This window comes from Trachypithecus francoisi, unplaced genomic scaffold (genome assembly GCF_009764315.1).
Source record: "Trachypithecus francoisi isolate TF-2019V2 unplaced genomic scaffold, Tfra_2.0 Lachesis_group16, whole genome shotgun sequence".
NCBI lineage: Eukaryota > Metazoa > Chordata > Mammalia > Primates > Cercopithecidae > Trachypithecus > Trachypithecus francoisi.
In genome coordinates, this window is record NW_022681461.1 from 89,835,906 (window position 1) to 89,848,809 (window position 12,904).

General features: G+C 49.8%; 1 protein-coding gene across 1 annotated transcript in view; it reads right to left on the reverse strand.

Moving 5' to 3' along the window:
• Positions 1 to 644: 644 nt before the first annotated feature.
• The window catches only part of FRMPD1 (FERM and PDZ domain containing 1), a 144,569-nt gene continuing 132,309 nt past the window's right edge, over positions 645 to 12,904 (reverse strand). Inside the window, exons 12-16 of the mRNA XM_033238063.1 lie at positions 12,796 to 12,891; positions 10,884 to 11,066; positions 9,391 to 9,538; positions 6,671 to 7,477; positions 645 to 3,160 (exon numbers count right to left, since the gene is read on the reverse strand). Coding sequence (XP_033093954.1) covers positions 780 to 3,160; positions 6,671 to 7,477; positions 9,391 to 9,538; positions 10,884 to 11,066; positions 12,796 to 12,891 — 3,615 coding nt within the window. The 3' untranslated portion in view covers positions 645 to 779. The remainder of the gene's footprint in view (positions 3,161 to 6,670; positions 7,478 to 9,390; positions 9,539 to 10,883; positions 11,067 to 12,795; positions 12,892 to 12,904) is intronic.

Genomic DNA, 12,904 nt, shown 5'->3' on the forward strand with positions numbered 1-12,904 from the left:
AGGATGGTCTCCATCTCCTGACCTCGTGATCCGCCCGCCTCGGCCTCCCAAAGTACTGGGATTACAGGTGTGAGCCACCGCTCCTGGTCAATGTTCGACTTTTTATATATTTAAAACAGGAATAAGGTGCAAGATTCAGGGATGCAATAAATTTCAGATAAAGCACATGTGTGGCCTTGCAAGTAAAGAACTTCCTGCCACCTAGCGGCAATCTATGCTTGCTGCAGCGGGGCAGCCAAGAATCCCAGGCCTCCTGGTGCAGGCGCTGCAAAAAACTTGTGAAGGTCGAATCTATCAAATATCACCAGTATTCACTCCTATTTGCAAAGGTTATTGCCAAATAAGTGTGATATGAGAAGTCAAGACTGTTTTTCAATGACCCCCACCTTTCTCCCTCACCCCTGCCTTCTTGAGTATTCCTTTTGCTTCTACACTCCTTGGGTATGCTCCTTTTATGATAAATGCTTTGCTAATAGTGAGCTAAATAATCTGTGCCCTTGAGAGTCTATAAGCATCCTGACCAGGGGTAGAGACTTGTCTTACTCATCTGTAAATCCCAAGGCCTGGCACAAAGGCAGTACCCAGTGAATGTTTGTTGAACGAATATAAGTGAATGCTTTTGACTCAAACTCTATGACTCAGGCCAAGATTAAGCAGCAGTTTATTTGAATACTCTATATAGTAAACATTTGAAGAGGGTGGGTGGGAAAGTGGAAGGGGCTTCTCAGGGAAGTGTCCAAGGCAAGAAAGGGCAGGAGGCCCTTGGGCCATTGACCTGCTTACAGGGCCGTGGATGCCCGGAACTTCTGGGTCAAACAGAACACGGCGGCTGTGAGGGCCGTGCACTGACGGGCCAGGAGTTTCACACTCAGGTCATGGTAGCCCCTCTCGCAGGTCGATTTAGCGGCCTCTACAAACTGATGGTAGGTGTACACCACATCCCTCAGGTTCCCCGCCGCCTCCCTGTGCCGGGTGGAGCAGCGGCTACAGTCCGTGAACTGAAAGCACAGGCCAGCCAGTTGGACCAGGTGCTGGAAGGTGTCACGCACGGCCCCCTGCATCTCTTCGGGGGACTGGTCCATTCTGATCACATGCTGACAGCTCGACAGGAGCTTCTGGGAGCCCATGCAGAGGCGGCTCCGGCTTTCGGTAAAGTGCCAGGTGCACTTCTCTGGGGGATGTTTGTTTCCAGTCCCCCAGGAAGTTTCTAAAATGTCTTGTAGCTCCAGCAAGCTCTCCATAAGCTGGAGGAAGCCCTCAGGGGTGCTGGCGGGGGTGGCTTTCAGCTGTCTCAGTGCCCTGGAGCAGTACTCTGGCCAGATGTGGCTTTTCCTCCACAGGGATGCAGTGCTGCAGCTGTGGGTTCGGGCAGGCCTCCAGGGCAGAACCACGGGGCTTCCCGCAGAGGGCGGTGAAGTGAGGGGGGCCGCGGGGTGTGCTTCCAAGTCCCTGTCTTCTTCCTCTGTCTCAGGCTGTGGGCCACGGAAGCATGTGGCATAGGAGAACTGACAGCTGCACTGCTCCATCCCTATCCTGGGAGCCACCATCTCATTCATGCCTGCAAAACCCAAAGATGTAGCCATCCTGAGACTGGCAGAGACTTCAGGACGGCTTTCTGGGGCAAAGCACAGAAAAGACTTCTCAGCAGGAAGGCAGATGCTAGAGCTGTCACTTTTGCCTTCTGAGAGAAAGCAATGGTTTGAAGTTTCTAAGTGAGGATCCTCTTGTGGACGTGGTAGTGGCTCTGGCAAGGAAGGCCCAGGATTAAAACAGACCCACTCAGGGCTGTCCCTACGGGCTTTATCTTCCCCTGTCACATGGTTAGGTGTCTCTGCCTTGATCCCCTCTGGAGGGAGGGCTGATGAAATTGTCTGCTTCCCAAGAAAGAAATCAGGGTCTAAATCCAACTCTATGAAGAGTTTTTGTTCTTGAGCCTGGCAGGCTTGCCCTGGGGGTTCTCTGCTCTGTCCTTGAGGGTCTCTAGGGCCATGTGGTGGGATCTGCTCAGTCCCTGTTACAGGAGCATCTAAAGAAAGGGAGGGTACTATTTTACCAGCTGGAGAACGACTATCAAGAGTCTGTGAAACATTATTTGACACATCACCCAGGGAGTCACCTGAATCCTTCCTAGATTCCTCCTGAAATATCTTGGTGCCATTTTTGTTTGTAACTTCTCTGTCTCTTTCCAAAGATAGTTGTCCTTGTTGCTCTTCCTTTGTAGGGATAGAAGCCATCTTCTCTACTGGATTTATTCCACATTCATCACTTCTAGGCTCATCTCCAGGAGACAACAAAGGCTCTGTGTATTTGGGGGCAGTTTCTTGCATATGATTTGTACAAAAAGATTCCAATCCCATTTCCAACTGGACATGGGGCTCCAACTGGAGCTCTAGTGTATCTCCTTGAGAGACATTATGTAGCCCTGGGTTGCTGGCCAGGCAGACTCTGTCTGGGTTAGGGTCGCCACTGGAGAGGGAGAAGGAGCTGTCCCCATGCTCTATGGCAGGTTCTTTGGGGGCAGTGCCATCCAGGTCTTGAGATAGAGGTAAGATTTGGGAAGGCCTTGCCTGAGCACTATCTGGGCCAGATGAACCTGGGTTAGAACAGTGAGGAGTGCTTGCTGAGGAGCTGGCAACAGGGACAACACCAGAATTCTCTTTATTGTTGGGGTCAATCCGGAAGCGAATGGCAGAAATAGAAGACACTCGAGAGTCGATGACTGATTTGGTTTCCATGGTCTCGGGCTCCATCTCCATGACCCTGGAGGCTGGGTTTGTGCTCTTGGTCTCCCTCAGGGGAGCTAGCAGCCCCAGGGCCTTTGTCTCCAGAAGGCCAGGCTCACCCTGCATGTCCTGCAGAGAGGACACAGTTGGGGAGGGTGCACCAAGGGCCAGGTAGGGCTCCCTGTCATAGTAGTACACGTCGTCTACACTCTCCAGGGAGGCTGATGGCACCAGGGGAAATGAGACCTGAGAGGTGTAGTCGGTCTGTAGGAAAGACCTTCTTTTCCTCAGGGTCTTGGCATACTTCTTGACTCCTCCCCTCCTGCTTGGCTCTCTTCCATCTGGCCCACAAGGCAGGCTGTTCTCAGGGCTACAAGTGCTGGCCTTATTCTGCAAGCTTGTGGCACTGGGTTCTGCAGCAGAAACATCTCTGGGCCCTGTGAGTCCGGAAACAAAAAATATATTAAAAAGTAGAAAACCAAAGAGGTTTATAGAGCTCGGGACTCGGGCCTTGGGCTTGCCTGGGTTCAAATTCTGGCCAGGCTGTGTAACCCTGAGCAAGTTCAATCCTGATCTCCTCAACTTCCTCATCTGAAAGATGGGTATAATAATAATGACAGACTTTTTTTATTTTTTTGAGACAGAGACTCGTTCTGTTACCCAGGCTGGAGTGCAATGGCACGATCTCAGCTCACTGCAACCTCTGCCTCCCAGGTTCAAACAATTCTCCCGCCGCATCCCCCTGAGTAGCTGAGAGTACAGGCATCTGCCATCATGCCAGGCTAATTTTTGTATTTTTAGTAGAGATGGGGTTTCACTACGTTGGTCGGGGTGGTCTCAAACTCCTGACCTCAAAGGATCCACCTGCTTAGGCCTGGGATTACAGGTGTGAGCCACCGTGCCTGGCTGACACTTTTTTTTTTTTTTTTTGAGACAGGGTCTCACTCTGTCCCCTAGGCTGTAGTGCAGTGGTGCGATCACGGCTCACGGCAGCCTTGAACTCCTGAGTTCAAGCAATCCTCCCACCTCGGCCTCCCAAAGTGCTTGGATTATAGGATTGAGCCACTGCACCCCCAGCTGTGATAGACATTTTTAAATTTTTGGCTGCCTAAAATCCATTTAATTTTCTTTTGGTCACAGCACCTCAACTTCGATTTCGGGAATGACATCACCCCAGTGGTTAGAACCTGCTGGAAGTGTTCATGAAGACGCTCTGTCCACGCCAGCCAAGTAACTCAGCCAATCAGCTACAAATTCCCCACAAGTCCAAACTCAAAGACATTGATTAAAAAAAAAAAAAAAAAAAGCAGAGCCATTCTTTCCAGCCACAATATCTTGATAATACAAGTAGGGAATCCTGTTACTAGACTCTTAGCCTGGTTGCTGTCTATTTCTGATTCCACAGTTCTTTAGGTTTGCCAGCAATTCTATAAACAATCTTACTTCCTAACACTTTTTCTTTGTGCTGATGTTAACCCAAGTCTTTTAGTGCCAATCAGTGCTGCCGTGCAGGTTAAATTAATCAGCGCATTTTTATAAAGCACCCAGCACAAGGCCTCTACTTCATTAGGTATTCACTAAAAGGAAGCTATTCTTGTTATTGCCATTTCATGTCTGAATGCAAAGGGGCCACGACTCTGTCACAGACATCGAGTTTTGTGTGTCCCAGGATGGATCTTTCTGGGAGGAGAGGCAGTATTGTGAAGAACCCTTGGGAATCAGCCAGAAGGAATTAGGATCAGAGCCTAGCACTTGAGAATCAGCTTGTGTAGTCAGACCAGTCATTTCTAACCTGGCTGCAGGCTATTAGAAACCCTATCAAGTCCTATGCTGCTCCTCAGAATCTCTGAGGAGTCAGAATCTCTGAGGCTAGGGCCTAGGAATCTACAAGGTCTAGGTTGTTGTTGTTGTTGTTGTTTTTATTTATTTATTTTTTTTTCAGACAGAGTCTTGCTCTGTTGGCCAGGCTAGAGTTCAGTGGCGTGATCTCGGCTCATCGCAACCTCCACCTCCTGGGTTCAAGCAACTTTCCGACCTCAGCCTCCCAAGTAGCTGGGATTACAGGCATGCACCGCCACACCCAGCTAATTTTTGTATTTTTTGTAGAGACAGGGTTTCATCATGTTGGCCAAGCTAGTTTCAAACTCCCGACCTCAGGTGATCCACCTGCCTCGGCCTCCCAAAGTGCTGGGATTACAGGCGTGAGCCACTGCGCGGCCGAATCGATGATTTTCAAACAAGGTTCCTCAGGTGATTCTGATGCCCAGCCACGTTTGACTGCCCTAGGCTACTGACAGCCACTGACCAAGGAGTTTCTAAGTCCCAAAGACAGAGAGGCTCCAATAGTGAGTCAGGGACCAGATCAGAACCCAGGCTGAGGAATCCTAGTTCTGGCTCTCTTCTCAGCAACACACTGGCTCCCTAAAAACAACAACAACAACAACAATGTCCAGTATGAACCGCGTATGTCCCTGACTAGACTCCCATAAAAGGGCCCTGACTGATGGTTTCTGCCACACTTCCATCCTGCCCCCAGCACAACGGCTGGCCCTGCAGGGCAAGGCTGGGGGCACGGAAAGTGGTTGTCTGGGTTCTTTGGGGAGCAGTAAGCAGTCTGGCCATGGTTTCTCCTTTCCTTACAGGCACAGTCAGTTGAACTCAGTGTAGATGGTGGAGACTACATTCATTCATTTAGCAACAATTGCTAGACACTGTGTGCTGGGGACATAGTGAGAAACACACAGTTCTAACACTCAAAGGAGTTCTCGGTCTAGTGATGGACAGAAACATCAACACAGAATCATACAAGTAAATATGTAATTTACAGGCTATGCTAGGTGCCAGGCAGGGAGAGCCTCAGGTGCTGCAAGAACATGTGACAGGGATGGGGAGACCTGCCTTGGGCTGGGAAGCCTGGGAAGCCTGGGAAATGTTCTCTGAGGAAGTGAATTCCAACTGGAATCTGATAGATGGATGGCACCAGCAGCCACGATCAGGGGAGGGGTGTTTCAGGCAGAAAGAGCAGCATGTGCAAAGGCTGGAGGAGGGAAAAAACAGGCACTTGTAGAAAGTGGCAAGGAGGGCTGTATGGCAGGAATGCAGGAGAAGGGAGAGACACAGGCAGAGGCCATGTCACAGAGGGCCTCAAAGGGCCTGACAGGGCTCCCAGAGGAGCTGGCCTTTCTCTCCAGAACAGTAGGAGAGCACAGGAGGGCAGGGAATAGAGGATCAGAGAGCAGCAGGAAAGCGCCGAGACAGGAACAAGGGCTGCAGATCTCCTAGCTCCTGGCAGGTCACCTTCGACATCCACGTGCTCGTTTCCAGTATGTTTCCTTCAGAATGCAGTGTGTGTGTGTGTGTGTGTGTGTGTGTGTGTGTGTGTCCTGCCCGGATCTCAGTTCTGCTTGGGAAGTCATCCTACACGGAAAGACCCTCCACACTCGTGCTGGAGGAATGCATGAGGAACCTGATTGAAGCACAGCCACCAGATCCCCCACCTTCTGATGTCAGAGTCCCTTGGACCCCAGACGGCCTGTCCATCTGGTTCTTCTTGCTTCACGGCCTCCTTTAATGCAGCCTCACGATCAGTGATGACATAGCCACTTCACGCTGCTGGGCACTCCTGTCAAGCCCTTTTCTTTTGTGTAAATTCTGTCCCTCCCACAAGGCCTAGCCCATTTGCCCCCTCTTCTGGGAGGCCTTCCCTGATTCCCACTGTTGGACGAATCCCTTCCATCTCTGCTTGCCACCGTTCTCTGAACCTCCCTTGCAGCCCTGCCATGATGCCTAAAATTTCATCCACGGAATCTGTATCTACCTCCTCAGAAGTGGACAGGGACCCTGTTTCACTCATGTGTCTTCCTCTCAAGCTTGGCCCCGGGCCTTCGCCCCCAGGAGGCACTCGGGAGCTGCCTGCTGTGTCTGCAGGCCTGCAAGGGAGGGCTCACCTGAGGGGGGGCCTGGGGGAGTGAGCTTATCAGCCGCGTCATAGTATTCCTCATCTGAGCTGCCATCCTCAAAGGCCAATGGTGGGTGCAGGGCCAGGGATTCCAGCATGGAACTGGGCTGGGCCTCAGTCCAGCCCTGCTGACCCCAGGCTGGCGGGGCTCCCCCTTGCCGGGAAGCTGTGCTGTCGGAACTGTCACTCAGGTAGCTGGCCGGGGAGACACTGGAGCACAGGCTGTAGTAGTCGGCGCGGCTGCCTTCATACAGCCTGGGGTCCAACCTGACTGTGCTCAGTTCTGGTGCCCAGCCAAATGTCTCCAAAGCGGCACTCTCAGAAAACTCGGTCTTCTGGCACTGGGGGTTGGCTCTCTGGGCCAGGTCCAGGAGACAGAGGAAGCCACTGGTTTCAACACCGCTTCTGTCCTCCTGGCTGTCAGAGTCAATGCTCTCTGGGAGGCTTGACGAACCGAAGTGGAAGAAAGCGGACCTGATGGAGGAGCAGGTATCTAAGTCATCCTCTTCCAGAGCGTCCATGGATTCGCTCGAGCCGCTGGTCCTGTAGCCGCGGCTCTCAGTGTTGGCTGAGTCGGACGCCTCAGACTCGGCACTGTCTGTCGTGCTGCTGGCCCCGCAGGTGCTGGGGCCCCTCCTAGCCACCTCAGGTGTGGGGCTGTTCCCAGGAGGCTGCTCCTCCTTTATGAGTGATCTGCAGGGTGCCAGCTTTACCAGGCGCCTGTCAGAGAGAGGTTCGAGTACGCAGTCCACTTCAGAGGACTCCTCGGAGTCACTGCAGGCCCTGGACTCATAGCCTGCAACACAGGGTACACCCACAGTTACACAACAGAACTCTCCTGCCTGTGTGTCCTTCTAGCCGCCCCGACCCCCACACAAATCGGCCAGATGAGAAAACTGAGGGCCAGAAGGTGGCTGGCCTAAGACCGTGCTATACTGACCAACATGGGATCTGAGGGACTCCAACTTCCATGTTCTCCCCACAGTATCAGACCGCCTGTCCCACATCTCTCTGAGCTAAAGGAGGCTGGATTAACTCCATCCCCACCTCCAAGAAGAACTGTCTGTTCATAGAAATGTGGTATTTACTTTGATTCCTCTTTGCAGGGGCAGCACTGCCCAGGTTTGCTAAGCCCCTCCCCAGACCTCAGTTCTGTCCTGTCTGGGCATCAAAGTCAGATGGGGAATCATATTTTAAAAATACAACAGATCCTTGGCCCTACCCCTGAAGTACTGAGTCAAATCTCTAGAAGTGGGGCCTGAGAATCTACATTTTTAGCAATTTTATGGGGAGTATGAGGCTGCTAGGCTGGCACCATTCTAAAGCCTGGCCTTCTGGATCCATGGGTGCTACGGGCTTTGTAGGACAGTGAAAACTCATCCAGCTGCAGGTTCTCAGGAAGGATTAATGGTAGGAGGGTGGGGAGCACTGAGCCAGGTTGCAATCTTTTTATTCCTGTAAGCCTCCAGAATGATCTTTCTCAAACTTCTCTCTGACCTCATCACACCCTGCTTACACCTTCTGATGGCTGCCCTGCCTATGGGGAAGAGCCTGACCACCCCCACAACAGTTACAGACTCTCACAATATGGCCTTGTTACCCTTCTCACAGGATGGCCATGGCGCCTCATGCACAGTCTAGTCCTCCCTTCCCTCAAAGGATGGCCCTAAGGCCTCCTCTGCAGGCTCTTCCCCCTCTCCCAGGATGGCCTTGAACCCTCCTCCATAGTCTAGTCCCCCCGCTCTGTCTCGCTCTGTCGCCCAGGCTGGAGTGCAGTGGCCGGATCTCAGCTCACTGCAAGCTCCGCCTCCCGGGTTCACGCCATTCTCCTGCCTCAGCCTCCCGAGTAGCTGGGACTACAGGCGCCCGCCACCTCGCCCAGCTAATTTTTTTTGTATTTTTTAGTAGAGACGGGGTTTCACCGTGTAGACCAGGATGGTCTCGATCTCCTGACCTCGTGATCCACCCGTCTCGGCCTCCCAGATGTTCTTTTATACTTCAAGAGATTGCAAAAGAGTGCGTAGGTATGGAAGAGAAGCCAGGTCATATACTTCCTGAACAAATAAGTGACATCGCTTTTTGATGAGAAATAATGATAATCTTTCTTTTCTTTTTTTTTTTTTTTTTTTTTGAGATGGAGTTTCACTCTTGTTGCCCAGGCTGCAGTGCAATGTCACAATCTCGGCTCACTGCAACCGCCACCTCCCGGGTTCAAGTGATTCTCTTGCCTCAGCCTCCCAAGTAGCTGGGATTATAGGTGTGTGCCACCATGCCCGGCTAATTTTGTGTTTTTAGTAGAGATGGGGTTTCACCATGTTGGCCAGACTGGTCTCAAACTCCTGGCCTCAGGTGATCCACCCGCCTCAGCTTCACAAAGTGCTGGGATTACAGGTGTGAGCCACCATGCCTGGCTGAGAAATAATGATAAAATGCAGTGGATCTGAGACGATCGTAGGAAATACTGCAGGGAACTAGAGCTCTTCCACAGCATTCTTTGGTTTCAGGAAAATTTCAGATACAAAGAAAGCTTCTTTGTTTAGTATTTATGAAAGATCAATTGTTTACTAGGAAATAAACAGAGAAATAGCTCTCATCCACTTGAGCTGAAGCCTCGGCTCAATTCAATTCACCACCTCCCTTTAGGCTGCCCTTACCTACAAGGCCAGTGAAAGGGGCCTGTCCTTACTGGGGCAAGACTCAGCGCCTCACCTTCCTCTGTGGATACACGGTGCGCTTGTTGTTTGTTTCCAGGCCAGAGGAAAATGGAGGTAACTGGGTCAACCAACAGCCTGTAGTACCCAGCAATCAGGCAGGCTAGGTCTTTTGCACTGTTGGATTCCAGCAGCAAAGTCAGAACCTTGGAAAGCAAATAGAAATCTCATGTTTATCAAGGACCAAGGGACAGTCTGAAGACTGACAACAAAGCCATGTGGGACCAACAAGAGATTCCAAGTAAATCCAGCCATGGTCCACAGATAGATCTCCTGGTGCCCCATATCCTCACCTGCAAGGCTTTAAATGAGGATCTGCATGTACTCATACACGGACACCATCGCACATGCATGCACGTGTACACACACACGCGCGCGCACACACACACACACACACAGTGGGCTCTTCCCACCCAATCTGTACAGTGTCTTCTGGCTCCTCATCCTCTACCCCAGCGCCATATCCAAACTGCCCCATCCCACCCTGTTCATTCCTGCAAGAGGGACCTTGCAAGACTAAACATAGAAAAGAAAAAGGAGCAAGAACATGTGGAGAACGAGGGAGAGGGTGATAAGAAGAATAAAGCACCACTGTGGAGTATGTTGGGATTAAATCAAAGGAGGGCAGAATAAAAGTAAGACCTTCGAGAGAGGCTCAGGAGGTACCCTGCACTAGTGACCTTTTTTTTTTAAGACAGAGTTTCGCTCTTGTTGCCCAGGTTGGAGTGCAGTGGTGCAATCTTTTGCTCACTGCAACCTCTGCCTCCTGGATTTAAGTGATTCTCCTGCCTCAGACTCCCAAGAAGCTGGGATTACAAGTGTGAGCCACCACACCTGGCCCACTATTTACCCATTTTAATGCTCACCACTCAAAGCTTTTGGGCAGCAATCTGGTCCCATGCATGTCATAAAATCCTCTAGTGGGCTGGGCGTGGTGGCTCATGCCTGTAATCCCAGCACTTTGGGAGGCTGAGGCAGGTGGATCACGAGGTCAGGAGATCAAGACCATCCTGGCTAACACGGTGAAACCCCGTCTCTACTAAAAAATGCAAAAAATTAGCCAGGTGTGGTGGCGGACGCCTATAGTCCCAGCTACTTGGGAGGCTGAGGCAGGAGAATGACATGAACCCAGGAGGCGGAGCTTGCAGTGAGCCGAGATGGCGCCACCGCACTCCAGTCTGAGCGACAGAGGGAGATTCTGTCTCAAAAAAAAAAAAAAAAATCCTCTGGTGTTCTCCATCTACGTTTCTAAACCTGACAGGAAAGCACATGGTCCATCTCAGTTTGTACAAAAACACCTTTTAGGACCTCTTCAGGAAAATGTACCATTTACCACTTTCCCTTTGACAGAACAGGATGGACAATTCATCCTCTTAAGCAGATATTGGACATTAGACTTTATTATTATTTAAAATTCATATAAACTAGCCTGGCCCCCATTTGGCCCCAGATTCCAGCAGTTGAATTCAGAATCTCTCCCCATTGTGTTACCTTGACGTCCTGAAGATACACTTTGACCACGCTCACTTTCTCAGATTCTTCTGTTAGCTCTACACGGCTAATGTTTGCAAACTCTGCCAACGTGGACATGATGTTGAGTTTGCTATTGATAATTTGGCTAATCCCATACTTGGCTCCAACTAGAAGGGCAATGTAGGATTCTCTATCCTGTAACTGCAGAGGGTGGAAGGGGAATTAGTTTCCATTCGCAAGCTAGTGAAAATACATTTCACATGTAAGCAAAAATACCTCTTGCTGCAAACTCCTTGATTCCTGCTTTAGGTCCTAACCACCAATCCTCCAGACGATTGCCTAATTGAGCCCCATCAAGAGCTAAATCAAAGTGTAAATTTATCTCCCCAAACTCTTCCCAACACAGCCCTGAGCCACAGCCATAAACACATCTGTATTTTCACATCTATGTACCTATCTTCCTGCTCTATGAATCCCTTCCCTGCCATCATTTCCCATTTAAATCCTGATCCTTCTTTAAAAGCTTACATCAAAACCTACTGCCTATGGAAAGCATCTGCCTGATCTCAGCCTCCTTAAGCCAGAAATGTCCCTTTCCTCTCTGTTGTTCCTGTGCCACTTCCTCTTACTTCTCTACTAGCACTGAACACTTATGACTTCTTATTTTAATTATTTGTATTAAGTCTCATTTTCCTTGTTAAGTTTCTCAATAACAGAGTCTGTATTTATCTCTATTTGTAACCCGCAGTGCCTGGCAAGCACCCTGAACCGGTTCCATGTAGCTGGTTGCTTCTCCCACTACCAGTTCTTTCCTTAGACAAGAAAGGTAAAGCGAGATTGGGGACTGGAACTGGACAGCTGGGAGAGGGCAGAATTAGCCCTTGGAAAAATTGGGAAGTTTTTCTTGTACCTTCAAAACTGTCCTTTCTGTGATCTAGTCTCTTTTCCACCTTTTGGGTCTTCTACTTAAACAAAGAATCCATCTGTGTCTCCCCTTCCCCTAACTATCTGACACTCTTCCTTTCTTTCAAAACACTGATTCTCTTCTTCCATCTACATTGTTAGGTTAGCAATCTGATTACATTGGCCCATCACTGTAAATGACTGAGGTGCACACCAAATCTTTTGAAAGGACTTTGGTTAATATTTTTTTTTAAATGCCACTCTACTTGGTAAATTGGTTTTGTGCTGCAGGGTCCTGGGGCCAACAGTGCTGGAGGAACGCTCTCTGAAACCACACTCCCGAGACACTGACTGCCGAAAAGCACATGCTCTAGGCCTAGGCTGAGAAAAGCAGCAGGCGGGAGAATGGGAAGAGAGCCCAGGGTTTTCCTGCTTCTATTCTTCCTTCTCAGGCCCACCCCTCATTCCTCCCTCCTTCTGAACAATCAGAGACTCAGCTTGGCAGTCAAACACTCTTATTTTTCTTTCATGATTTCCAGTTTTTCTCTTCACCTTCATATACCCAAAGCTCCAGAGTGAAATGCTTACCATCCCCTTCTGACCCAGAAGGCCTTTTCCTCTCTACTGAAGTCTGGCCAAATTCAGCCTTCCTCTTGTCTCTTTCCTGAACCCCTTCTCCTTCCTATACTATACTGAAGCAAGTAGTGCTACCTTCTGTCTCCAAACTCCACAGCAATAGGCCGGAACCTGTCTCATGGCTTTGCTTCTTTTTGTTGGGTAGCTTGTTTCATCCTTCAAGGATGGAAATCACGTCTTATTCAGCCCTGCTTCCCCTAGCATCTATCACAAGGGTAGCACCAAGCAAGGGCGTGATAAATATTTTCCAGTGGTATACTATTTAGTTTCCCAAACAAATTTTAGTACATGACAGAGTCCTCAGGAATTTTAGGCTAAAAGATATATTGATTTTCAGAGGATCTCTAAGGTTCCTTACGTGAGTAGGATTTCATAGTTCTCTAATACATACCATTAAAGTAGCATTAAAGATTCTTCCACTATATGTCTTGAGTTCTCCGAGGATCTGTAGATAATTTAAACGTAGCTGGGCAGCAGAAATAAGTTGCTTAAATAGAAAA